Source organism: Podarcis melisellensis (genome assembly GCF_964234715.1).
Source record: "Podarcis melisellensis genome assembly, chromosome: 2".
NCBI lineage: Eukaryota > Metazoa > Chordata > Lepidosauria > Squamata > Lacertidae > Podarcis > Podarcis melisellensis.
The window spans coordinates 66149015-66176904 of NC_138529.1; the positions used below are offsets into that span (position 1 = coordinate 66149015).

The 27890-nt window shown below is 42.0% G+C and overlaps 1 protein-coding gene across 1 annotated transcript in view; it reads right to left on the reverse strand.

Annotated features, from left to right (window-relative positions):
• Nucleotides 1-27652, reverse strand: part of LOC309364203 (serine protease inhibitor Kazal-type 5-like) — a 28679-nt gene extending 1027 nt beyond the window's left edge. Inside the window, exons 1-16 of the mRNA XM_081901072.1 lie at nucleotides 27510-27652; nucleotides 23337-23362; nucleotides 21684-21814; nucleotides 20465-20513; nucleotides 16896-17026; nucleotides 16747-16807; nucleotides 14629-14765; nucleotides 13617-13746; nucleotides 8495-8595; nucleotides 6831-6918; nucleotides 5551-5580; nucleotides 3678-3805; nucleotides 2345-2405; nucleotides 1696-1817; nucleotides 1112-1160; nucleotides 770-821 (exon numbers count right to left, since the gene is read on the reverse strand). Of these exons, the coding sequence (XP_081757198.1) occupies nucleotides 816-821; nucleotides 1112-1160; nucleotides 1696-1817; nucleotides 2345-2405; nucleotides 3678-3805; nucleotides 5551-5580; nucleotides 6831-6918; nucleotides 8495-8595; nucleotides 13617-13746; nucleotides 14629-14765; nucleotides 16747-16807; nucleotides 16896-17026; nucleotides 20465-20513; nucleotides 21684-21814; nucleotides 23337-23362; nucleotides 27510-27561 (1302 nt within the window). The 5' untranslated portion in view covers nucleotides 27562-27652 and the 3' untranslated portion in view covers nucleotides 770-815. The remainder of the gene's footprint in view (nucleotides 1-769; nucleotides 822-1111; nucleotides 1161-1695; nucleotides 1818-2344; nucleotides 2406-3677; nucleotides 3806-5550; nucleotides 5581-6830; nucleotides 6919-8494; nucleotides 8596-13616; nucleotides 13747-14628; nucleotides 14766-16746; nucleotides 16808-16895; nucleotides 17027-20464; nucleotides 20514-21683; nucleotides 21815-23336; nucleotides 23363-27509) is intronic.
• Nucleotides 27653-27890: the final 238 nt, after the last annotated feature.

Sequence of the window (27890 nt, forward strand, 5' to 3'; positions counted from 1 at the left end):
GGCAAATTTTCAGTTATCAGTACACAGAAATTTCTAATATTGTCTGCAGAGAGAGGGATATTCTCTGGGAGACACATGGAACTGCCACAGTTATTTCCAAAGCAGTCATCATTTCTGTATGTGGAAAAAGGAGCCCCCTCATAAGTTCCTAAATTCTTGCATGTGGAACAGAGTGCTTGGGTTCTCTGACTCTGTGAATTTGGTTCTGGAAGCATCTGAAATGATGTTTGACTGAGGCTTACTCCTAAGTAAAGAGACAAGTGATTGCAGACTTGGTGCTTTGGATCAAGCTATAACAAAAAGCCAATGTGAAATTTCTTGTTTTGTATTATGGCTGAGCTAGAACAACATGTAGTTTCAAAGCCACTGCTCTCCTGGTGACACTAATACAGGAGCCACATTTGCTGGGTAGTACTGATGGGTGAAAGGGAGTGAAGCCAAGAGAGTTTCGCATGCCTAAGACCATCTAATGAGTTCATGGCAAGGACCTCCTGACTGGACAGTCTCTTAACCACCACACAGCAACAAGGTTAAGCTCTCCTCATCATTCCCAATCCTTTCCTGTGCCTGCATGCCTTTACTCTACATTCCCATTATTTGAGCAACTGTGAGTTTAGAGACATGTATATACTGGGTGTACATCTGGTTCCTTCCTTAGACTGCGTGTCACCATAAAATTGCTACAGGTTTTTCTGCAGTGTTTGGTTGTTGTAATAGCCCTCATCTCCCTCATTACAGCCATGTGACTTTGGCTGCTGCTTCTTCTTACCTTTGTCACGCTTTCTTCCTAAAGCTTTCTGGCAACCTGAACGCCTTTATATCTGGGAAGAGAGTCATAGTGAGAGGGTGGTGTTACACATCTGAAGGCCCATGTGCATCAAAATGACATTAACTGGGGTGTGTGTGTCAAAGCAAGAGTCCTGACACAAGGGCGGAAGGGGTGGGACAGAAACTGACCCAGTGCTGAGAGGACCAGTTCACATTTTACACAATTGCTAAGCTCTTTTCCCCCCTTCAGTTTTATGGCTACAATAAATGGGATGATGAAGAGTTATTATTATAAACCTCTGGGGTCCATTGTCAATCTATATATAGTAAGAGCAGAACAAACCTTAGGGCATGGTCCGATATTTTTTATACCAATTTCAGATTTCGTTTTCCTAAAAAAAGGGAGAGAGAATAGATTAGTGTGAACATACATACAGCCCTAATAACTTCGCTGGTGGAAAGGCCTTCATAGTAAGGTCACAGAACATTTCACAGATTAGATGTGATGCTAAAAAGAATTCAGAATATAATCTGCTGCAAAGGTTGAGAAAGAGTTTGTTTTCTGTCTCAGTACAAACATTTCCATTAAATCTGTTGCTGATGGTTCTCTTAGCTCCTTTTTAAGCATTGCACAGAAACATCTTTTATGAATCAGGATACCTTAAGAAGCACCACACACACCTGGAAAATGCAACAGTTCTGATTAAAATAGCCCACTTTGAGTTTATTGTAATCCCCACAATTCTGTTGAAAGTAAAAATGGAATGGTTCCACTATGAATGTGTGTGCCGAGTTAAGACGATCCTTCGCTGCTGGCCACTTCAGTGCATGACAACCCCTGGTGGGAATATGCATTTCGGTTTAATTAATGAAAAAGTTGTATGCCTTTCAATATTATTATGGGCAAGGCAGGCTTGGTTTACTCACAGGATTCTGTCACAGAGCATGCACTCACTGCCGTATGTCTCGCCATCTGTTCCACACACCTCCTGGCTTCTCCTCTTGCAAAGGACTTTCCCTCTGGTTTGGGGGTATTGGCTGCAGTCAGCCTAATGAAACAGCAGCAAAAATACTAGAATGGACACTTGGAGAAGACAACTATACTCAGTCATCACCTCCCGGTCGCCATGGCTGATTAACCTTATATTTTGTTAAAGTTTGGAAGAGACAATGATAAACTGATATTTGTCAGATCTGGAAACCTAAGGTGGCATCTGACAAAGTCATACTCAGAACAGACCCAGTTAGTCTTGGCTAACTTAACTCCATTGATTTCAATGGGCTTACTCTGAGAATCACTTAGTCAGATACCATTCCTTTAGTACTGGGATGTCCAACTTCCAAGAGACTGCGATCTACTCCCACTTAAAAAATGCTGGCAGTGATCTACCCATTGTATTGACCAAAATTGTTGAGCTTTTTTTGGGGGGAGCAATCGATCAGGATTGACCAGGGATGCCCCGCAATTGACCAGTAGATCACAATCAACCTGTTGGACATCCCTGCTTTAGTAGTTCCATTTGACTCAAGAGATCATTTAATGCTAGCCCTGCCCTCAAATTATTCAGAGTCTCACCTTTATATGACCAGCCTGACATTCACCTTCGTTCTTTAGCGCAAGGGTATCTTCAGCTTTCCTAGAAATAGTAGAATAAATGTTATATGGTGCTCCCCTATCACTCCCCTAAAGTGAGTAAACCCTATGGTGAAGTTGTGGTAGACTATGTGTAGAACAGATATAAGACAATATATAGACAGAAGGTACAAAATGGTCATGCTTAGGGAGAGGAATCAGATGATGGCTTAGCCAAGGCATTCCAAAGCAGGGCTATACACTGTTGATTTAGGATATGTTTGAGTTGAAGATGGAACCGTTAACAACGGCCCAGCCTGGCTGACTGCTGGTGCCAGACCTAACCACCCCAAGCCCCCCCCCAACTGGACCCACCCTGCTTTATGTTACATTATGTGATATATTGTATTTATTGTGTGTTGTTTTCAGCTGCTCCTCTAGTCGCATGCAAACAATAAATGAACAACATTAAAATCAGCAAAACAACAAGCAAAACCATCCTCAGCATTACTCAGTGTGTCATGCTACCTAATTAATATGCTGCTTCCAAGTATTGAGAGAACTGCTTGAGGATCTTTTCACATGACTATCAATCCCTAAACTCAGACTAGGGCAAGTCACTCAAGAAATTGCTAGTAAGTGCAGGTTTCAATTTTGGGCTACGCTGCCAATGTTTTAAAAATCACACACACACAAATCATGTTCCAAAAGCTGAATCCTGGGTGTTGTGTGATAAGTCCAGCATGTCAAAGCTGAATGTGTGGACTTTTTAAATGCCCACCAGCATATACCTCACAATGGTTGTGTGAACCAGCTCTTGTGGAGGAAGCAGAATCTATACACAACAGCTTCGGACACTCTTGGGGAACCTGGTTACTGATATATATATGCTTTTTATGATGAAATCCTGATCAATTAATGCAGAACATGAGGCAGTCGCTTTTCATACCTGCTGTCACAGTTTGGCCTCACTGTTTTTTGAAGACAGGTCTTTCAAGATGTCTTAGGATTATGAGGAATTCTCTCCCTTTCTTTGACACACACCCTCATTCACTCATCCCATTATGAATTAAATCCTATCTTAATTCTTGGCTAGGTGATCATTAAACACGGCTAGGGTTTCCAATGAATGATGACAAAGATGGCATCCATATAAGCATTGCCATTATCCTGAATTATCTGTCATTCCTTTAATTGGGATCTTGTTGATCTCTGTGTATGTCATTGGAAAATCACCAAGATGTTGGGTAGTTTGCTATGAAGTAAACACAATTAGGATCCCACAGTGAAGTCAGAGTGCATTTGCAATGCCCCCAGAGCAACTGCTAATACTCACACAATTGCGGAACACAGGAAACATTTATTGCTATATGTTTTCTCATCAGTGCCACAAACAGGAGACCACAGAGCATTGCAAGAAGTCCCTTCCTTCTTTATATCGGCTAGAATTTGATCACAGTCCAGCTGGAAGGAGAAAATAGATATAAGTAAATTAGATAACATACTACAGTATAAGGTAACTTACTTAATCATAAATGTTTTAGGACTGACAAAATACATAGAGCTTTTAATGTTTAATGTTTTATTATGTCTTTATATATGTTGGAAGCCACTCAGAGTGGCTGGGGTAACCCAGTCAGATGGGCGGGGTACAAACAACAACAACAACAACAATTGTTCCATCGGCTCACAGCTCTTATAGTGAGGTGTTTCATGGTCAAATTTCTTCTCAATAATTTTTGGGGCCTCTTTGATAGCCTTCGCTCGGATCATCCCTCCACACCATCACTCCCAAAGGGATGGGTATGATGAACAATACAGAAAGAAACTGAATATAAGTCCTGCACTGTACAAACAGGAGAAAAGAAAAGAAAAAGCTGGAACTGATCTGATGTGTAGTGCCAGCTAGCTAAGAACTGCTCAATAAAAGGACATATGCAAGGCATTCTAGAACATCTGAAGGCAACCCTGTTTAGGGAAGTTTTTAATGTTTGATGTTTTATCGTAATTTTAATATTCTGTTGGGAGCCACCCAGAGTGGCTGGGGAAACCCAGACAGATGGGCGGAGTATAAATAATAAATTATTATTATTATTATTATTATTATTATTATTATTATTATTATTATTGACAGGTTCCTTGCCCAAGGCAGGAGAATCAACGCATCTACCTGCCACCTCATCCAAGAGCACCCTGTGTATTCCCGAGTCAGTTTGTCAGAATGAAGGATCAGTTCTGTTATAAGAGATCACCCTTCCTGTTCATCTACTACTACATAATAATAATAAAAACAATACCTGGGTTGATCACTCTGAGTGTATACATATGTGAGCATACCACATGAAAGGCTCATCCATCTGTTCTTTTCATTTACACAACCATATATTTAGGAACAGCCGCAGGAGCTCTTTCTTGTAACAAGGGATTTATTAAACAGTAGCTAATGTAACTGTTTTGTTTGTTTCCAGTCACTAGAGGGCAATGTCTCATTCCAACAAATTAACATACTTTCCTGATATTCATGGAGGTGTGTTTATATGTGCAGGCCTGAAGGTATGTGAGTAATTATGAACAGACAGGTAGGTAGCCGTGTTGGTCTTCTGTAGTTGAAACAAAATAAAAAAAATCCTTCCAGTAGCACCTTAGAGACCAACTAAGTTTGTTATTGGTATGAGTTTTCGTGTGCATGAAGAATCTGAAGAAGTGTGCTACTGGAAGGATTTTTTTTATTATGAACAGACAAGCAGAGCAAACGTGAGTTTGGTCTTTCTACATTTACTGTACAAGAAAGAAACTCATATAGCTATTTGCATATAGCATGATGCAAGGAGAAATATACGTTTATGTGTATCATTTCTACAAAGAATTCAAAGGGACTTTAGAGTCTTCTGGCTTGACCTCAGAAAACACTGGACTTTCCAGATTCGGTAGAGATTAGCATTTGTTTGTTTTTTAAGGAGAATAGAAATGATTTCAGGACTCGCAACTTCTCAGAATTATATTGCTATAATGGGAGGATCTGCGGCTTCTGATGTTTTCCCTGCAGACAGTCAAAAACCCAGGAGCACTGGCTTCATACTGAATCAGCTGGCTTTAAATTCCAATCCACTGTGGGAATTAAAACATTAGAAGTGTTGTACAAATATATACAAACACTGGTGTTCACATATCATCATCATCAACAACAACAGCATCCTTATATTTATTACCTTCGGTTCACCTGAAGGTCCTGGGGTGGGCTGCAGAAAAATAAGTTACAGCATTAAAAATAATTTTAAAATAAATTTTAGTGGGTTCATATATATATATATATATATATATATATATATATATATATATATATATATACTGTATATGAATTGAAACATTAGAAATGTGATGTATAAATACACAAATATAAACACTGAAGTTCACATATCATCATCAACAACAACATTTATTATATTTATTACCTTCGCTTCACCTGAAGGTCCTGGTGTGGGCTGCAGAAAAATAAAGTACAGCATTAAAAACAAATTTTAGTGGGTTCTAAAATATATATATTTGAAAATATAAGTTTCAAAGACCAGGGTATAGACATGTATCTGCAACATTCACTGAAAAATATATAGTGAAGAAGAGGGAAACACCTCGGTGGGGAGGGAATTCCACAATTTATGGGCTGTACAGAGAATGCCCTCTCCCAGGCCATCACGACCACCCCAAACTTCTGAAGTAGGTGGAGCTCTCAAGAGGGCCTCTTTGCTTAGGTGTAGGACCCCTACACCTAAGAAGGGTGTAAGGAAGGAGGCAGTATTTCGGATATTTGGGGCCAAAGTCATTTAGAGCTTTAAACATTAGCATGAGCACCTTGAGTTGGGCCTAGAAATGAACTGGTAACCATTGTTGCTGTTTTAAAACAGGGGTTATATGAGTTCTAGATGGAACGCAGTCAGAAATCTGGCAACTGCATTTTGGACCAATTGAAGTGTCCAAGCCATCTTCAAGGGCAGCTCCATGTAGAATGCATTGCAATAATCCAGTCTGGAATTTACCAGAGCATGGAGTAGTACCACAGCCAGGTTGTGAGCGATGCATTAAATGCAGAACCACTCCTCACAGCTTATTTTGTACTTGGGCACATAGACCATTTTTATTTAGCAACAGTACAAGCATGGGACACCATATCCTTCTGTCCCTGCTGGAGTGCATGCATAGCCACTACTGCTTTGTGACAAGGATTTATTCTGTTGTTGTGGAGTAGTGGTTAGAGGATTGGACTAGGACCAAGGAGGCCAGGGATCAAATCCCCTCTCAGCTTTGAAGCTCATTGGACGACTTTGGTCAGTCATTATCTCTTAGCCTAAGATTCTTCATGGGGTTGTTGTGGGGCTACATTGAGAAGGGGCAGAACCATATAAACTGCCTTGAGCTCCTCAGGGGAAAGGTGGCATATAAATCTAATAAGTAATGTAACCAATAATGAACTGTATTAGGAGGTGATTTTTACCTTCTTGTCCCCAACAGCAATTTTCTTCTGCCTATTGCGGAAGGGCCCTTTCCTACAATTTTCATTGTAGTATGATGACTGTCCTGTCCTAGAAGAAAAGTCACATAAGTTTTTCTAACCCTTAAAAAAATATAAGTGTCAGTAGCCATCACAACATCCGGTGGCAACAAATTCAACAACTTAATTACTAGGCGTTACAGGAAGAAGCAAAGTGCTTCCTTTTGTTTGTGTAGAACTGTCAGGTGATCAATGTAACTGAAAGATCTACTATTCTGAGAGACGGAAAATATTTTCTCTTATCCTTTTCTGAACTAAAAAGCCTCAATTTCTTTTGAAGCCTTTGTTGACATGTTTTACTCTTTATCAATTTACTTACTCTTTCTATACCATTTCCACTATGCAATATCCATTCTGACAGTATAACCAGACTATAGCTGTTACTCCCAATTGTGAATACATCATAGGTTTATATAATGCCGCTGTGACATTTGCTATATGCCTAATCTCACTTCCCTTCTCAATCTCACTTTCTACTCCTTTTCCACCCCAGATATTCCAGTCTGTTTGCATTAACCTCAAATGTCTCCTTCCATTGCTAGCTCCCTGGAATCGATGCTACAAACAGACATCTGAAATTTCTGTTAGATCTAATTGGGGACATTCTTGCACAATCTCATCCAGCACCTGCTACATACAAAACAATGGCATATTTTTCAGAACGCCAAATATTACTTGCTGCCTGTATTACTTGGTCTTCCTTGCCCTTCTCTCCTGTGGGATCTGATCCTGCCAAGAACATGGATGACATGTCGTTTTCTTTGATCCAACAATTCTTTCTTGCTGCAAGGTTACTAGTTTAAAATGAATTTTTCTAGAAATCATGGTTAGAAGTATAAGTTTAAAGGAAACCATGGTTGGAGCACATCCAAAGCCAGTTAGGGTCACAAATTACAGAAGCACGAATCTTCAAATATCTCAAGGGCTATCACATGGAAGATAGAGCAAATTTGTTTTCTCCTACTCTAGAGGCTAGGACCTGAACCAATGGATTCAAGTTAGAAGGAGATTCTTACTAATCATCAGGAAGAGGTTGGATGGCCATCTGTCATGGATGCTTTAGTTGAGATTCCTGCATTGCAGTAGGGTTGGACTAGATGACGCTCAGTATCCCCTCCAATTCTACAATTCTATGATTATATGAAATTTGACCCGTCTCATCTCTACAAGTATTTTTTCTGCCTGATAGAATGTGGTCCTAACTGCTGTGCTATTTGAGCCTTCAACATTAAGCTCAGGTCCAGGAGCACAATAAAGTCTGCGGACTTGACTCAGAGGCAAAGGAAGAACGCATCTATATGTATTGCTTTTGTGGATCCAGTCTAAACCTGTTCAACCTCATTTACCCCACCACAGCCTTCAAACACTCATTTAGAACTGAAATTCCTGGATCTCTTCCAAGAAAAGGCAGAGCTGAGTATTAGCAACAGACTGATGATTCCACACTTCAGATAGTAAAGCCGTTGTCCCAAAGAGAAACCAGGGTACCTGAATATTTGGCCAGACATTTGCAACCCAACTACCTCATTGTGGCAAAGCACTGATAAACTCCCACTTTGGCATCATAACTGCTATCACACAGAGCTTTGCATGTCAAGCATACTCACCCTCCACAATTGGTATATGATCTGTAATCCCCCGATGCAATCTGATATTCTGCAGGGCAAGGATTATTTACATCATTTTTTCCATATGGGTTGCAGTTTTTCTGTCAGTGGAGAAGAAGCAAGTTTGATAAGAGGGTGACTTCTCTTCTTGTTCACAAAAGAGAAACCACAAAAAAAGAGAGAGAGAGAGAGACCACGGTTTGTGCAGACGAGATCTACTCTTTTCCATCAAGAGAGTGGTGATCTTGGAGGTTCTCCCCATCAAAATCCATGCACCATTAAACTCATATAAATCAGAACAAAATAGGCTGGGTCAAAGGTCATGGGGAAGGACACATTGAAAAGTTTCTGCAATATGAAGGCACAACACTTTCTAATGGAACTAATGGAAAACAATGGCTCAGATGGTGTACTTAAACTCAAGTCCAATAGAAACAGATTTGTTACCATTTATAACTACCTTATTCCCATCATTAAAATCATTAAGTGGGTTAGATCCATTGCAAGTGTGACAAGGACAGGTTTAGAAGGAATCTCCTAGCTTAGCTTCTCCCTCTTCCTCTCCTTCCCCCCACCCCACCCCACCCTCCCATTCTCTCAGGCTATCTTCTCTCCCAGCTGACAAGTCCCAACTGCCAGTGAAGGTGTGCTTTTTCTCTCCCCCACCCCACCCCACTATCCCTTTCTAGATTTGATTAAAGAGGAGGGCTCTCCGACTTGACAGGCAGCTCACCAGGCCAGGCTGTCAAGCCTGCCTGATCACTTTGTCACAGAATGCTATTGAGCTGGAATGCACCTCACTTTTTGATAATGAACTATACACAGCGTTGAGGCAGCAGAGAATAAACTTTATGACAGTTGTTTCTAGTGTGATCACTATTGTGGGATAGCCAGAATGTGTGCATATTTTGGTTTTACACACTCTTTTCTCTTTTCACAAACTCTTGCTGAGCTGGAGCTGGCACTTCTGGTAGTATTTTAAAGAAAGGCTCAGTGACAGAAATTACCACAAGCATTACAGTATTAAATAAAATGATGGGAACTGGAGAGCAAAACAATCAAACATAGTATTAATCCTAAGGCAGAGGTTACAGCAAGTACTGATGAGGATATCAGTCCACTTGTTGCCTGTCCTGGGTGATGCAGACAAATCTGAGGAAAGATGCAGCAATGCTGAACCATGAGAAGTGTCTGGAACCACGAGAAGTTTCTGGAACAATCAATGTACTCAGGAATGTGCTTTGTGGAAGACAAAGGATCAAGCCCTCGCCAGAGAAAGAGACAGACCTTTGAGTAGAGATATTAGAAAATTCAGTTGGAAATGAAAAGAGATATGTAAATTGCTGGTGTTCATTTACTCATCCACATATGAACAGAAATCCACCCAGGAAATATTATCAGTATTTGCTGATGTTGTTGCTTTCAGTGCTTTCAGTTGTTGCTTTCAGGTTTTCCCTCCATTTGCATTGTGTTTCCTTCATATCAAAATGAAGGGTGTGGAATCATGCAATGACCATGTAATTTACATAAATTACATAATTTTACCACAGTGGACAGTGATACAAATACCATAGTATTTGGTGACAGACAAACTGCAGCGAGACAGAAGCAATGCTGCGTGTGACCATACAGGGCAGAATAGGAAATGATGCCTTCTTACATTCTTACATTTTGATACATCTGAGTGACAGGCGAGGATCACAATGAGATGCAACACGGTGCTTTGGAAATGGGGGGTCATTATGCTTGAATGTCTTGTAATTTGGGTGTTACAAAATAATGATATATTCTCTAAAACATGAAGAGGGTCAATTTTTTGAACCACCAGATTTTGTCAAACTGGAACCAGTTGGTGCAAGACAAAAAGAGGCACCATGCGTGATTCTTTGGACCAGAGGAGGCACGGTATTTGAAACCACCTTGCTGGAACTGCATTGATTGGAACCTGCATCATCAGAGATTTTGGCACTGCACCAGTGGCATAGCGGGGGTTGCCAGAGCTCAGGGCAGCATGGAGCAGGGGGTGGGAGCAAGCGAAATGGATTGAGTACACATGCACATTCAACTGCCTAACACAGAGGTTTTCAATCTCTTGGGGCCCACAGCTCCCTTGAGCAAGTACATTCTTTCTGCAGCACCCCTGTGGGGCTCAGGAGCCCAGCTGTGTCATTCCTTGCCTACACAACCAGTGGCCCCTCACCACTTTTTGAACCCCCTCCCTTGTAGAGTGTTCCCTCAGCCTCCTCTTCTCTCCCCTCCACTTGGAAGTCCTCTGGGCAGCCAGGGTTGTCACCCCTGGTTTCTGAACTGCCCACCCTGCCCCAAAGAGAGGTGCCTCCTCACACTGCCCCACAGGGGTCTGGGAAGCACCCCCCCCTGGCTAGCCCAAGAAGCATCATTCGCCTGTGGAGCTTGTAGCCAGGGCTGCTGCAACAAACAGCCACACAAGCCTTGGGGAGGCAGAGATGCAAGAGGGCATCAGAGGAGGGAGGGAGGAAAGAGGGACAGAGGCCAGTGTTGCCAGCTGCACTCCTGACCATCATTCAAGGCATCTCAGGGTGACGCGGCATACTGGTTGAAAACCACTGGCCTAATGGCATCCGTGTCACCTGGGAGATCACAGCTACAGTGATAAGAGTCATTCCATTCTCTGGAGAGGTCACTTCCTGGAGAAGCTGTTTTCAATGGAGCCCAGAGACGGAAGTGTGCAATTGCATTGAGACAGCACTGGGTGTTGAAATTTTGCGCCGCTAAGAATTTTGCACCTGGGGCAACTGCCTCTGTGGCCCCTTCCAAGCAATGCCACTGCACCCCATCTCCAAAACTGTTGGCAATCCCCCCCCCCATATTTAAAGCAGCTAGCACAAGAAAAGAGCGTGGGGACTAGTGATTTGTAATGCACGTAATGCAATGGAATGACAATTTTCTTAATCAGTCCCTGCCTAGAAAGAGTGAGAAAGCAGGCCTGCATATCAATATCCAGGCAGTCTTCTGAGGTCCCTTGTACAGCAACGTGCTGAGAAACTCTGCCACTGAAATCATACACACCAGGTAACCCCTCTGGCATCTGTGAATGCAGCATGAACATCTGCAGGAGGGGGGTCTCTGTATGTAAAGCTGAATACACAAACCCCTCCCCTCCTCTGCAGATATTTGCATTATACATGTGTCACTACTCAGTGCATGCAGTGTCAGAGATGGGCATATGGAGTGTGGCCCCACTTCCATGTTTCTTTACACAGGAGTTTGAATGTCTAAACAGGACTAATGTAGCACACAGTACTGGCTCCCCTCACATGTGGAAGGGCTTCACAGCTATAATCTCTGGGTCACCATTCAATCTTCACAACACAGGCCTAACCTTGTTTATTCACAAGTAAGCCCCGGTGAATTCAAAAAGGATTTTCTTACATGTCTTAACATGTCGAAAAAACCTGTTGGCTGCAAAATAGAAAGTTTTATCCTGAGACAAAGGAGTTTTGTTTTGTTTTGGTTTTTGTTTTTTTACTGCAGAGCTAGGTTAATGAATGGTCTTCCCATTGAAAACCATGAGGAGAGATTGCATCTTTTCTTTTCATTCTTAAACAGTTGCTGATGTTAGTCAAATCATGAAAGCCTTATATTAAAAATATGAGAACTGATTATTTACAATTTAAGACACATCTCTGGGGTGGCCACTTATGCATCACCCCAAAATATGACAAAAGATATGCATAAAATTAGCATGTACTGATTTATATGTATGAATGCAAATTTAGATAGGCTGGCTAATGCAAATTCAAATGAAAATACATCTCACCATAGTGATGAAGGCTGTGAACAGGTGAGCTGCTGCTAACTGTTGGTGGTAACTTCAAGGTCTCTGCTGCTTTCCCTTAGGGTTCTTCATCCTTAAACCAGGCTTGGACCAGACAGCCCTTCAAACAGAGGACTCCTTCAAATAGAGGGCTATCCTCTGTTAGCATTTCAAATAGAGAGTTGTCCTCTTTAAAGCAAGATGCATGGCCACCCTAATCATATCTCTGGTAGGTCTATATGAATTGTTGATGGGCATAATTAGGGATAAGTTTAACATGCATAAGCTCCCCACCCCATGGATGGGAATGACTCATTCATGACTGGATGTGGGCCAGATCAGAGCCTGATTAGGAAACCACTGGGAGTCTCATGGAAACTATATCAATTCTTCTAAATGAAGTATAATTAATTAGTAAACAAACAATGTGAAGACCACCAGCCTGACCCAACAATGGGAAGCCCAGCTAATACATTACTGAATTGTCCAGAAGCATCTCTTGCTGTACATCCCCAACAAAGGCCACTAGTTTTGTGTGACTAAAGCTGGACTAGGGCCCACATATTTGGCACATTAGAACCTAAATTCCAACATGTCATGTGTGAAAGCAAGTTTTCATTGCTTGTGTGGTTATCTCTGTAGAATGTTTTTACTCGTTTGGTTTATAGCTATTCCCTCCATTGACATTTTTATTGTTCTAATAATGGTTTTCCTTAAAGGAAGGATAATTTTGACTTGTTTGGCTATTTAATTTGTAAGTAATATTACTGAAAGCTGGGCTAGATCTAAGGCAGCACTCAGGGGAAGTATCCTCCTCAGACCACTAACAAGTTGTTCAAACCAAGGAGCTAATTCTGAGGCCTGGCTGGATGCTCAGGACTGGCACTGCAGCCTAGATTGTACCCTATAAATTTGGAGCTTCCTTCATTCTCCATCTCATGGCATTCTTCTTTAACATCAGAGACCTCTCTGTGATTGAGCCATCTCCGCGATATGTTGCAATCATGTATTTGCTGTCTTCCTGGCTCTGATCTACCATTACCTATCAGGCAACTCCCACACCACACAGAAGCTGTGGCTTGTGTTCAGAAATTATTTGCATGTTGCTTTCTACTATGTTATCCCAGGCTGTTAAAGCCTTTGGACCGAGCTCAGCCTGGATGTTTTACATGTTTCTGATTTGCTATGAGAATGTGATCTCTCTTCCCAATCATGCTTTCTAGGCAATGAACATTACAGCACAGTATCAGAGACAGGATAAAGCATCCCTTTTCTTGATTAGGAAAGTAGTGCTCAGGTAGCAGCTTGCCCGACATTTTTCCTCACCTCGTTGCTGTTCCCTGGGTTGAAATTCCCTTGAACGATTCTGTTCCCATAAGTATCCACAGCACCACCACCACCACTGCCTCCTCCTCTTCCTCCTCCAACGATCCTGCCTTCTCGAACTTCTTTTTTGCTAAGAGGCATGGAATGTAGAACAACGTGAGTAACAGGAATTGGAAACTGGAGTTCTTATGTTCAAACACTTGTTAGAACTTGAACATTCAGGAGAAGATTGAAAGAAGAAAAGAAAACCAAGGACAGTAAAACAAAAATGAAAACACAAGGAGAGAACAAACCTACAGGCATGTACAAAGAAGTGAGCAGCTGCTTTGTTTTAATATATCAGAAATGTGGAACCTTTGGCCTTCCAGATGTTGTTGAACTACAACTCCCCTCAGCCCTAGCCAGCATGGTCAGGAATGATGGGAGTTGTCCTTCAGCAACACCTGGAAGGACAAAAGTTTACCACACCTGGTATATAGCAACCTATCCCAACCTGGTACTCCCTAGATCCTGGGTGGGGGGACCTGTCACCCTCCATATGCTACTGAATGGCCATCATCCCTGACCATTGGCCGTGCTGGCTGGCCAATTTTTTTATAATGCAAATTTAGTGAAGGGAGGAAGGACCTTCTTCAAATATGCATCCTCCTCAAGAGGTTTTGCCTGGCTGGAAGGCATCCTCAGACTGTTCAAATGCCCCTTGACTGCCCGGATGGAAAACAGAATATGTGGAAACCTCTGACTTTGCATGGCTGGTCAGCAACCTATGGAAAAAGTCACACCAGCTGTTGCACCCACCGCTGGCATGTGGCCCCCAGAAGGCTGTGCGCTGGGGAATGTGGCCCTGGGGATAAAACCCTGGCCTAAGTAGCTAACATTACATAAACGATATACATTAAACACAAGGCATTTCTTCTTGTGTTCAATGACTGCCCATAAACTTTGGAGAGTACATGCCAAAGTTTGCTATTCACGACAGCACATCATTTCATCTTTGAGTTAGAGCACTCACAATTTCTCTGAGCACATGATACACTTGTTGTTGTATGTGTAGCCAGTTGCGTCCCGCACTGGAGCATTCTCACGGGTGCAAGTAAGTTCTCCGTTGGGTCCCATCTCTGATCGATATTCATCGCATCCATCATTCCTCTGCAGAGAAAGAACATGGTTTGCTTTGCTGGTCTGATTTTTGGAAACTCTGGAGGATCTTCATTCACAGCAAACGCATCACACAGACACAGATGGTGTCAGGGTGTGACAGGGTGAACCATGTCACCTACTACCTTGTGTCTGACGGAGGTGTTAGTCAGAGGAATCCTGAGTGCCTCTGTCTTAGAAACATTTGCTGGGTGTTGCCCTCTACGGCCGGCCTAATTATCATTCTTTAGCAGGGATATTCAAAGCATGCAATTGATCTGGATGATAAAAGCGATCTCCCCCACTTTTCCCAACAATGTGCTTAAAATACTGTCAACACCTTACCAGATCACAGGCAGACAACTGCACCAGAACAATTCAGAGAATACTCAGGTCCCTGTACCAATTGCTGTGGAGCATGATGAAAACTTCTAAAAAGTTGCAACATGCTTTCAATCAATAGTGAATAAAGCCAACAAAGGTGGCTGGAAAGCTGGCAAGAAAGGGCCTGCCCTTAATTCCTCAATACTATTTCATGAACTGGTGTTGCTTAGACATCTCACCAGCGAGAAACTTTTCATATAGATTCTCTTTAGCTTTAATGAAGGCAAAAGAATGATGTGAACATGTGCACCAACAACCCGTATACTCTCCTAGCTGGGTCCACATGATGGATCAAGGGTAAAGTGAGTGAATGAAACATAAATAAATAAATCTATGACGATGAACTGACTTTGCCAACTCAAAACAAGGCATGAGTCGCAAACCTTTCAGGTTAAAAGGAAGGTAAGTATAAGGGGTTTTTTTTTAAAAAAAAAAAAGTTTCTGCAATAACCAACTTTTATCTGGAAGGTTCTTTACTATTTTGTTTGCTTATTCAGTTAGATGGGTAGAGGACCTTTCATTAAAGTCTCCTTGAACTATTTCTTCTTTATGAGTCATTGAAATGTACATTCTAAGTATGCAATTGATCTGGACGCAGCTGATCTGAAAAGTTCTCTCTCTCTCACTTTCCCCACCATGCTTAATTACAGGATGGGCATAATTCACATTCCATTATAGTGAATATAAAACTTCATCATGATCGTCATTATTTATACCTGACTCAAGACAGCTTACAGATAAAAATAATCTCTAAAATGGACATTGCCCTCAAATGTGAAATAGTATTTTAAACATTATGCATATTAAGATAACCTCTTTATGGTCTAAAACTGTTATCCAGGGATGAACATTATCAATTAATGCAGATATGAATTTGGCTATAACCTTGAAGTCTACCGCTTTCTAGCTTTTAATGAAATCATTAAAAGCTAATCCAATGACTGAAATGCTGAACACAATTTTTAAAAATGACATTACAGACAAATGTATTTTTTATGATTTGGGCAGAGATAATGCAGGTCAATATACAGTGAGAACATAACAATAACATGCTGGATCAGGCCAATGGCCCCTCTACTCCAGCATCCTGTTCTCACAGTGGCCAATCAGTTGCCTGTGGGAAACCCACAAGTAGGACCCAAGCACAGGAACACTCTCCCATCCAGTGATTTCCAGCAACAAGTGTTCAGGAGCATTACTGCCTCTGATCATGGAATCACAGCATAGCCATCATGGCTAGTTGCCATTGAAAGCCTCTTCCTCCTTGTATTTGTCTAATCCTCTTTTAAAGCCATCCAAGTCGGTGGCCATTGTTGCCTTCTGTGGCAGTGAGCTCCATAATTAACAATGTGCTGCATAAAGAGGTACCTGTGGAACATGAGGGTGGACTTCCTAATTCTGTGCATAATGTGGTACTCTACCACACACATGACTTTTTGCATATGGAACAAGAGGCTAAACTGTGCATGTACGTTCAGGATGCAACAAAACTTTGGATGAACAGAGTTGGAACCTGTTTGGAGTAAAACTGATTCTTCTCATTCTTGGCCACCATGGAAATGCAGAATTTACATGGTCAAATAAAAATTTGGATAAAGCTTTATTTCACCTCATTTTTTCCATTTTGTGGTTGGTCCTTTCCAATAGAATTCATTGTACCTCCATTTTTGCTGCAAGAAACAATGGATAAAGTTTTACTTTGTTGCAGACAGAGAGGCCCAATTTAATTAAAAAGCAAATATATTATGGCATACTCACAACTTCTGTAGACACATTATGCATTTATTGCTATGCTGCTTGCCAGAAGCATCACGAACTGGATTATTCTCTCTGGTGCAGGAAAATGACCCATCTCTGAAATAAGGCCAATATTCACTGCAGTCATCATCCTACAGTGGAAAAAGAAAATCAGTTTTCCTCCTTGAAGTCTCACTGAAGATAAAGTTCATCATGAGTCATCAACAGGATGCCCATATCCAGCGTTTAAGGTCCCTTAGAAAATCATGTGATCAGCAGAATGTTCAATCACTTTTGTCTGAACCAAACCCAATGGAATAAGTCTTTTATGAGGAATGAAGCACCCTGGAAGTAATCTTCATTGGAAGTAATTAAGAGAATGAGCACAAACCTGAAAGTTTCCAGAGGTGTAGCTGTGTTCATCTGTTGCAGCAAATACAGCAGTTTTGTAACACCTCAAAGACTAACAAATTTATGATGTTATGAGCTTTTGCAGACTACATTCTACTTTATCAGATGTTTCTTTTATAAGATGCATCTGATGAAGTGGACTACAGTCCATGAAAGCTTGTGTTTGTCATAAACGTGTTAGTCTTTAAAGGTGCCACAAAACCAACCAAATGGTAGCATTGGTTTCAGTGGGGAATTGTCCACCCAGAATTCTTTCCCATGTAAATAATGTGCTTAATAGCCTATACATTATGTCTAGCACTTGAGATTCTGTTTTCTTTGTAGATGTGTAACGTCTATTTTGGACTTTGCATATTAAGCAAGATTTTTAAAAATACATTAGACACATTAGATTTCAAAAACATAGACACACTAACAACAGAACTGCTTGCCATGTTGCCAGCTTGTGTTTGTCTTTTCCTCTGCTCCTGGGTGGGAACAAACTTAATGGGAAAAGCAGCAGAGTTTGTGCTTTACCCTTCTCCCACCCTTTCTCTTAGCAGCTTCTCCCTCTGAACACTCCCCTCTCAGCTGGAATGCTAGACACAACCTTATGAAGTCTAACCTGCACAAGTGTAAGTCACACAGAAGCAAGCATTATGATGACGAATTAAGCCAAGCAATTTGACCAAGAAACAAAGATGTCATTTGGGAAAGAAAAGCCTGTCAATGACAAGATTTGCTGCCTAGAGAAAGAGGTGTGCAAGAAATGGATTGGCCAAGATAAACAAGGTGCAATTAAGGCTTGCTTATGCCTGGTCCCACACCTTGCCCTAGCTAGAGCGCTCTTGGGTGTTATTACCCCATTAAGCAGTAATTGAGTGCCAACAACGTGCTTGGAATGTTCCAAACAGGGAAGGCAGCCCAGGACCCGCCCTGGAGAGTTTACTATTTCAGTCTCGGAAACACAAGAAGGAAAAGATACAAACTCATCATGGCACACTAACTTGGGCCTGTCAGAAACCAAAACACATAGTACTTGTAACGGTTCAATTGTGGTTTTCAATGAGACCCTACAGTGGGTGAACTTGGATAATTTTAGACCCTGGACTTAATGGTCTCATGAAGACCTTCCTTAGATAAGTAATGAGCCTTACTTCTTTTAGGCTATACCTGATAACGTGGTTTTTGGGGGGGGGGGCACTGTTCTATCTGCCCTCCAAGTCTGGAGCCAAACCGGAAACTAGGATTGCTATAAATACAGGCAGGAACAGGTTTGGAGAATCAGAGTGGTACAATGGTTAGAGCAGGGCTGGTGAGCCTGTGGCCTTCTAGATATTGCTGGACTCAATTTCCCACCAGTCCTAGACATCATGGCTAAATGATTGTGGGAGTTGTAGTCCAGCAACTTCTGGAGGGCCCCATGCCTAGGTTCCTCACCCTTTGGTTAAGCTAGGACCAGGGATGCTTGGGTTGAAATTCCTGGTGAGTGGTTAACTTTACTGGATGACTTTGAGCCATCACAATCTCTTAGGTCAATCTACCAGGTTGTTGTGAGGATAAAACAAAAGGAGAATGGAAACTGCTACTGTTGGTGTAATGAAGCATATTTGTACATATAAGAAGAAGCCAGAGGGTGTATGATGAAAATCAACTCTTCCTGAACCATATTTCTAGTGAACCAGCAATGTGCTGTGGAGGAGGACACCATCCCAAATTTCCATGAAATGTAGCAGGTCTCCACTTGTGCAATTTCTGTTCCAGAAGTGTGTTCACTATAATTACATATAGTATCAGCATTGTAACTCTAATCTCATTTAGTAAAATTAGACTGGGCTACAATCCAAGTGACAATGAAGTCTGATATCTTCCAGCACAAAAGCAAAAACCAGTTGCTAAGCCACTGGGTCAAATTCAGGGCTTAAACACATAATATCATCATATTTCAGGTATACCATTTTTCATGCCTCACATGCAATCCTGCACATGTCTACTCAGAAATTCCTCTCACCTTTCTGCCATGGGGAAATCCAAATTTACCCACTCACAATAACTGGCCAATTGTGGATGGACTTTAGGAGGTGGCACCAGGGGGGAGCAGAGTCAGGTGGAAACTTTGTGCTGGTTTCCACTTGGGTCCTCTTCTTCAGGATAAAAAGGGGCCCGCCTTCTCCCTTGGCACTACAGTCACCCTTTTGGTCTCCCACCCTTGTTAATGACTTTGCTATGTAATTTTTTGGTTGCTGTATTTGGGGCAGGAAGAAATTTTATATCCAGACAAATGGGCTGGTCTTGCGGTTTTTGCCTCACAGCAATCATCACAACTTTAGTGGTTAAAGCATTAGGTCAGATTCATAGTTATTACTCATAAGGGGAGTGTATTGCTTTAACTTCCCCTTCCAGGAATTGGGGTATCCCATTAAAGGAATCCTAGGAGAGGTGTTTCTACCCATAAATCCAGATGGGGGGCTGAGGACCATAGCACTCCCCAAGGCAATTTCCATGGGCTGCTTCTATTTGATGGAAACCATAGGGCAATCTTTTCCTGGAATGGATGCCCTAGGAAGCAGGAAGCAGATAGGCTGACCAAGTGGGAAATCACCCAGAGCCTGAGACAAATCTCCTACATCTTTAATCAATAAAGTTGTGGCCTTTTTTTCCTTTTTGGATCCATGAATGTAGGTCTGTGTATCTTTATACATGTTAAAACAAAAAAAAAATTCCTTCCAGTAGCACCTTAAAGACCAACTAAGTTAGTTCTTGGTATGAGCTTTCGTGTGCATGCACACTTCTTCAGATACACACCAAGAACTAACTTAGTTGGTCTTTAAGGTGCTACTGGAAGGAATTTTTTTTTGTTTTGACTATGGCAGACCAACACGGCTACCTATCTTTATACATGTTGTGAGGCACCAGGTGGCGGGCTCGCTGTGCTTGAGCATGAAAATACAATCCATTAGCCTCAATGGGACTTACTCCCGGGGAAGTTTGCACAGGATAGCACTGTTAGCAAGAATTGCAGGTTGTAGCCAACAACGTTGCTCAGGTGATGGTAAAGCCAAATAAGAAGAGGAGTAATTTTCAGTTATTCTCCATCTCCTTCAAACTCCTGAAATAATCTAAAATTGTTTTCCTCCTTGTAACACTAATGGAATCAACGCTATTAGATGCCATTGGATAGCTTTAAAATTTCTCCTCACCTTTGCTGAAGAAGGATTTTTGGGCCAACCAGCAATTGCTCTCCTTCTCCTATTAATGAAGATAATAAACAAAAACAGAGAAGAAATTATGAATGGAAAATGTAAATGGTGCAACACTTTAGTGTAGGGTGATATAAAGTTCAATACAAACCCCGCAATCTTTTTTCACACAAGAGGTTCTTGGAATGCAAGAGAACTGCTCACATAAAAGAGAACAGAAGAAATCAAGGCGTAAAGTAGGTAAGGAATGTTATTTGCTTAGAATCTCTAATCTAAGGACTTTTCTCTATTGAGTCTTCCATGATGTATTTAAATAGGATCTGATAACAAGTGCCTTCAATCATTTATAGCCCCAATTCATAGAAATCCCATTAAAATCAATCAGTCTTGCTCATGTAACTAATGTATCCTACTCATTTCAATGGACAGAAACCATTGTTGCACCAGTGGATTTCCTCTCATGTACCAGGACTTCATTTTCCTCTCCTTCTCTCTGCAGTTCCCCCATACACTTCCAAATTTTGCCCCAGAGTATTTCTCAGTCCTCCCAAGCAGATTTTGTAGGTGCACAGGAGGCAAGAAAGTCCCATTGCACAAAGAGGAAGTCTGTTCTATGTGTACATGGGCAAAATTGAATACAACTTGATGGTACTGAAATGTTACCAACCTTCTATGAAATATTGCCTAGATGGCCATTTACACAAACCACTGGTATGAAAAGGATATTTCAGAGCCCATTTGTATTGCTGAGAATCATATTCATGGAGACTGATTAAACCACTCATCCCTGAGCACCTTCCAAATCTGAAATGAATCTTAGGGAATGAGCACATGTCTCATCTTAATATTGATGCAGACTCCTGCTCACTAAATCCAAATAGCTTCTCCTTCATGGAAGGAATCTTGCATGCATTGAAACTAAAGCCCTGTGTGCTTTCTAATGTGTGCTAGATCTTCCCCGCTGCCTTGATGGCCTTGATTTTTGGATCCACTTTTGGTGTTGATCTTGATGGTCTGGGGGAACAGCAGGGCACGAAACTGACCTCTCTGTTCTGGGGGTTATAAGCTGCAGTGTTTGCCTCAGCCAAGGGGTTTCTGCCATAGAGATGGAACTAGGAAATTGTCTGTAGGAGGAGAAGACATAGGGAAAACAACCAGTATAACAGCTCTCATCATGGCATTAGCACCTCTGAAACAAGTGGTTGTTTCTAATACTCACAAGACTTCACGGCACATGACACACTTGTTCATATGTCTCCTGCCATCAGGACCGAAAACAGGGTCTATATCTCTGTTGCAGTATAAATTCCCATCCTCTAAAAATGGTTGGAATTCACGGCACATGCCCTCCTAAAGGGATAAAGGAACGCTTAATGAGGCTTGCTTGCCTTTTCCTGCTTCTGCAATCCTTAAATTGCTTCAGTTCTGTAGGTTTATATGGAATGGAAGTGAGTAATATGAAGGTGGGGAAAGTAACCCTCTTCTAGTTTTTGCTTTCGCTTGCTCTGTCACTGAGTTTCAATGTTTATTTCATTTGAATGCAAAATCCCACTCAAATTTCTGGAGGGGAGTGGTAACAAAAATGGAGCTCAGGTGATAGTCAAACTCTGGACACAATCCACCAAGAGGTTCAGCACTGCAACCTCATTAAAATGGGTGAAGGTGAACGTGCAGATAGATGGAGCCCTCGGTTACCTGGGCATTTCAATATGATGGTCATAGGTAGCTGAGGCAGGGATTCTCTAAGCCTTGTGTTTAATGCTAGTGTAACACTGGAAGCTACCTTAGACCATGCTGGACCATTGATCCACATAGCTCAGTACTGTTTACACCAGAACTAGCCAAAGTGATACCCTCCAAATGTGGTTAGACTCCAGCTCCCTTCATCCCCAGCCCACATGGCCAATTGTCAAAGATAATTGGAGATGTAGTCCAATGACACATGGAGGGCATCACATTGGTTATTCTTCACCAGCAGTCAAGGTTGTGGTGGAGTGGGGTATGGCAGTGGTGGGACTGGTGCACTGCAAACACACAAACAGAAGCAATCTGGTGCTATGTCAATGCATTTACACCACACTGACTTCACCACCACCACATTCTTCCCTTCTCCATCCCAGTTTGCTGCTGCAACTCAGCTGAATAGAGATCAAGTGGATGGCATAGCCCCACCACACTGTCTACTGCTGCTCGTTGTTTACAATGACTGGCAACAGCTCTCCAGGGTTTCAGTCTTTCTCAACTATACCTGAATATGCCAGGAAGGAACCTGGGACCTTCTTCACGCAAAGCATATGCCCTTCTACTAAGCCATATACTCCTTAAAAAACATGTGCCACCATGTTGGATATTTCTACCACTATTCCATGTTGGTTAGAGCAGGGAGGCCCCATAGAGCATTGATTCCCCCTCCAACCTACTAATATTGGGCAGAGACTGGGGAGTAGCACTAAGAATCCACCAGGATTTCTTAATGCAATCTAGCCAGAAGGATCTCCATTAATTAGAAAGCATTATCACAATGACTGGGCAATGGGGAAGATGGGTTGCCAGGAGGCAGTATCAACCAGGCTATTATGTAGTTTCCAGGTGCATTTTTGCCTTCTTTTTGGGGGTGGGGGGCAGAATCCTGTCCTAGGTTGCAAGCCTTTTGGAAATATTGGGCAACAGAGATGTTGGCTGAACTGCAACAGTTAAACTCCAGCAATGTTATTCATTTCACAGATAACACGTGAAAATTCATTTCCAAATGCAAGTAAATTCTCAGCACCTTTAACAAACTACAGTTCCCAGAATTCTTGGTGGGGTGTTTTAAATGTATGGTGTGTACACAGCCTGATTTAGGAAAAATAAGAGAAAAGTCTGAACTAACCTGGTATCTCATTTGACTGGCAACACCTGCAACAAAAATACACTGATTGTCAATTCTTGCATTGTCATTGTACAAATTCAAGTTTTAAAAAGACGATGACTCAGTCAAAGAGGTGGTTACAGTTACGTGACCCAACAAACCCTACCCCCCTCACAAATGATGGGTGACTGGGAGCGGCCGCCGAGACCATATAACACCGGTCTTGAAAGACCTACATTGGCTCCCAGTACGTTTCCGAGCACAATTCAAAGTGTTGGTGCTGACCTTTAAAGCCCTAAACGGCCTCGGTCCAGTATATCTGAAGGAGCGTCTCCTCCCCCATCGTTCTGCCCGGACACTGAGGTCCAGCTCCGAGGGCCTTCTGGCGGTTCCCTCACTGCGAGGCCAAGTTACAGGGAACCAGGCAGAGGGCCTTCTCGGTAGTGGCGCCCGCCCTGTGGAATGCCCTCCCATCAGATGTCAAAGCGATAAACATCTACCTGACATTCAGAAGACATCTGAAGGCAGCCCTGTTCAGGGAAGTTTTTAATATGTGACATTTCAGTGTATCTTTTATCTTTGTTGTAAGCCGCCCAGAGTGGCTGGGGAAACCCAACCAGATGGGTGGGGTACAAATAAATTATTATTATTATTATTATTATTATTATTATTATTATTATTATTAAATGCAAACAAACCCCACTACAGACAACCACAGACAACCAACTACACCCTGCCCCCCAATCCCTCTCACTACAAAGGAAATGTAACAAGCGAATAGAAAGAGAACCTACTGTATCCAGTTGACGCTGACACAAAACCCCACACGTACACTATAAAAACAGAATATAAATTTCACCACCCCACCCCTCCTCTCCCCCACTCTCTTTCCCCTACCATATACTGTACTCAACACTAACATCTCTTAACAACTGTAACTGATCTATGGAAAAGACTTTACAACCTGAAAAAGAGACAATGCACATACTTTTGATAGTAATTTTTATTAGTTTTCAGTTACAGCAATCCAATAATAGCCTCATTTTAACAATACCAAATTACAATACAATTAATAATACCAATCATGGAGATGCTGTATGCTAGAATTAATGGTTTGGTGATATCCTTTGTTTCAGCATTTCAAATGCATGTACTTTTGTAAATCAAGAAAATCTTTAATACAAATTACTTTTTAAAAAGGAGATGGTTTCAGTTAATCTGATTTTCCCTGATCCCTATAGCTTTCTCCTTTCTTGCATATGGTTAGTGGTCCTTGATAAAGATCTGGATAGCCATCCCCACCAGATGTACCAGTGGACTTCAAAGGGGGTCAGATGAGCCTCATAATGCAAACTGCTTGCACAGAATACACTTGCTGGGTTGATGTGAAAATTATCACATCAGCTGCTTGCACAGAACACACTTGCTGGGTTGATGTGAAAATTATTTACACTGAATTACCCCGTAATCCTAAGCATTAGAAATAAACCTTACTGAAATCAGAGGGACTTATTTCTCAATAAATATGGTTTGGGCTTGCAGTCCTGCTTTCTATAATTTTGAGGCCCATGCTTTCCTGAGTTACTTGTCAGGCCTGTAGTGACGCTTTGTGCACATCATGATCATATAGGTCTCTCCTCTCTCTGCAAGTGATGATGATGGTGCACAGTCCTGAGCATGTCTTTCAATGGGAGCTGTGTTAAATGTAAGCACTTTTATTTAATGAGATTGTGCATTGGGATGGTTGCCCACTAAACTAATTATATAATACTACTACTAACTGCAAATTCCTTGATTCATACCACCCAGATATTTCTGTGCGGTTCCCCAAATGTTGGGACTGAGCTATAGGAAGTTCTTAACAAGGATTAGTTAATGTAACATTTGTCAGAAACATCTTACAACCCAAATCCAAGCCTAGAATACTGTCCTTAACTAAACTGATTTAGATATTTAGAACAGCATGTCGTACAGCCTCTTTTTTTGTTTCTTTTTCTTCCTGTCTCCTCTTTTACATTTCTTTTTAATGGAACTTATACTGTTTGATTCTAGTATTTCATATAAAGCAGCCTAATCAATATATGGGGTGTTTGGGGAGGGATATTGCATCTGGTGGGGGACATGCTCCTTTTGGGGTAGTTAGTCCACTTTTGGTCCCCACCCTGCACTTAGCTCTCCACTGTGGTTCCTAGAAGCTGTCAGCAAGCGACAGAACCACGCCCCAGGAACGGCTTTGACTGGCTGGCTAAACCAGGTGAGGGTGGCTGCTGAGTCTCAAACCCTCAGTGAATTAGAGACTCCTCTACATGAAAAGACAGACTCCAGTGGATTGAGTGGACAAGACCAGTAGTGGGTCCAATGGTCAAGAAGGCGGTTTCTGCATATGATGTAGAGGGAAGTGAGGGGCAGGTGGGGTTTGTCAACCTGGGAAAGTAGCCTATCTAGGAGAAGAAAACTCTGATCCTAAACCTATGCTGCCTTGTGGGATATCTTCAGAAGAAGAAAAGGCTAAGGCATAAACCCTACACAAATCCAAAGTAGAGTCCATAAGACAGTTTGATGGGGCCTTGTATGCCTCCTTCTGACAATTCCTGCAGCTGGTGCCAAACATATTACTCTGCTTTCCTTTGAACCACATCAGCGAGGCCAAGAGGGGGGACTTGTCCTCTGGGCAGCCCAGGACCTCTATACACACTGCCCAGGTTTGCACCCTGTACATTCACTTTGGTGCTGCTAATGAAGCAGTTTGACTTCAGCCCCAAAGGTGCACTCCATTGTCTCTCAAGACAGACAGATGCCAACAGCAACAAGTCAATATAAAGCAGGGAGCTCTCTATACGAAATACCCTAACTCGGGGGTGGAGAACTTGTGGCCTTCCTGCCAGTGTGGCTAATTATAAGAAATGGTGGGAGTTGAAGTCTACCCACATCTGGAGGGCTAGAGGTTCCTCATCCCTGCCCTAACTAAACCACAGATCTGAAGATTACCACCTCTCTTTTACACCCCACCTCAGTAAGCAATCTTTGGTGCCACTGCTTGTTTCCACTTTGGTCCATGGAGCAGAGGTGACCTATGATTGTCCAGTTAATAATGTCAAGACATCTTCCTTCTGAAGTCACTTTGTGATGGGCACATCTTGCCACTTACCACAATTTTGGGACCACCTGGGAAGCTGTAGTGGTTAAGATGCAATGGTTGCACAGAAAAATTTGCTGCCTCCCCCACACAGCAAGTCTGCTAGATAAGGAGACTCCACAGGCCACAAACAGCAGACACCCCCTGATGCCAATGAGAACTGAAAGCAAATCAGGCTGTACTGAATACTAGCACAGAATGTCCAATCTGCATGTCACTGGAGGTGACAGGTCCTTCAGACTGGATCACTATCAGTCTACTTGTCTTGTCCAGTGCTGTCCATTGTTACATCCTGCCACTTATAGCCACTGCTTCTGCAATTGCTCTGGCAAATCAACCAGCTGATAATAACTTGCCCAAGAGGCACTGATAGACATTGGGATAAACAACTCAAAAGAGCAAGAAAAAAATTCCAGACACATTAAGTTCAACTACTTGCAGATGGCAGGATTCTCTAGATTTTATGACAATGAATACAGAATTCTATTTATATATACATACAATAACAGCCATACTGAGCCCTGATTGGTTGGTCCATATTTGCGCTCTCTCTCTCTCTGCAGAATCACCCTATCTTTATCTTCATTCCTGTTTAATGTCAACTCTGTTGAACGAGTTGAAGAATTCTAAGTCTGCCCTATGCATGGATACAAACACTCAACCACGTTTTGACAGAAGAATGTCATTTCATCAGACAGTCCATTTGACTTGTCCACCCAAAAGGCAAAATAGATGAAAATAGATATTGCTTTTGCCAAAACAAGGAAGCTCTCTACCTTCTTCACTTGCAAACCTTCAAGGTATTTGACAACAACAAAGGTATGCCCACCACCAGTTCCATAAATCATATTTTAAACATTGATATTATCATAAATGAAATAAAAGTGCTTGGTATTTCCTAGTCCTTGGCTTTCCTCAGTTTTCTCTTCAAATAAGCTAGTTCTCTTGTTAGGTAATGACTTAGTTATAATAATTTTTAAAGGACTACATGGTGCCCGCTCCTTAGGCAAAGATGACATCCCCCACCACAGACATTGGTTATGACAAATGTAGCTTACCTTCAAAGTGGCTGAAAAGTGCCAGGGCCACAAAGACCCCTGCTACCTTCATGGTAAGGATAATGGTGGTAAACGTGTTTTGATTCTCTTAGCTCATTGCTCACAAGAAGCCACACAGATGAAGCTCTGATTGCATATGTACATATAGGAGACAGGTTTCTCCGCCTTCCTTGTGACATAACCTTCAGAACAGCCATCATTAGCCACGAAAACCAGTCTGATGAGGGATGGTTTGAATTCTAATGATTCCTTCAACATAACTTTCATCAGGACGGGACTGGCTGGGAGCCACACCCTGGATTTTGTCAAAATGAGACATTTACCAATCGGTCAGCTCATTTTTCATCAGCAGCAGAGCATCCTGGCTGCAGGATGCTGGAT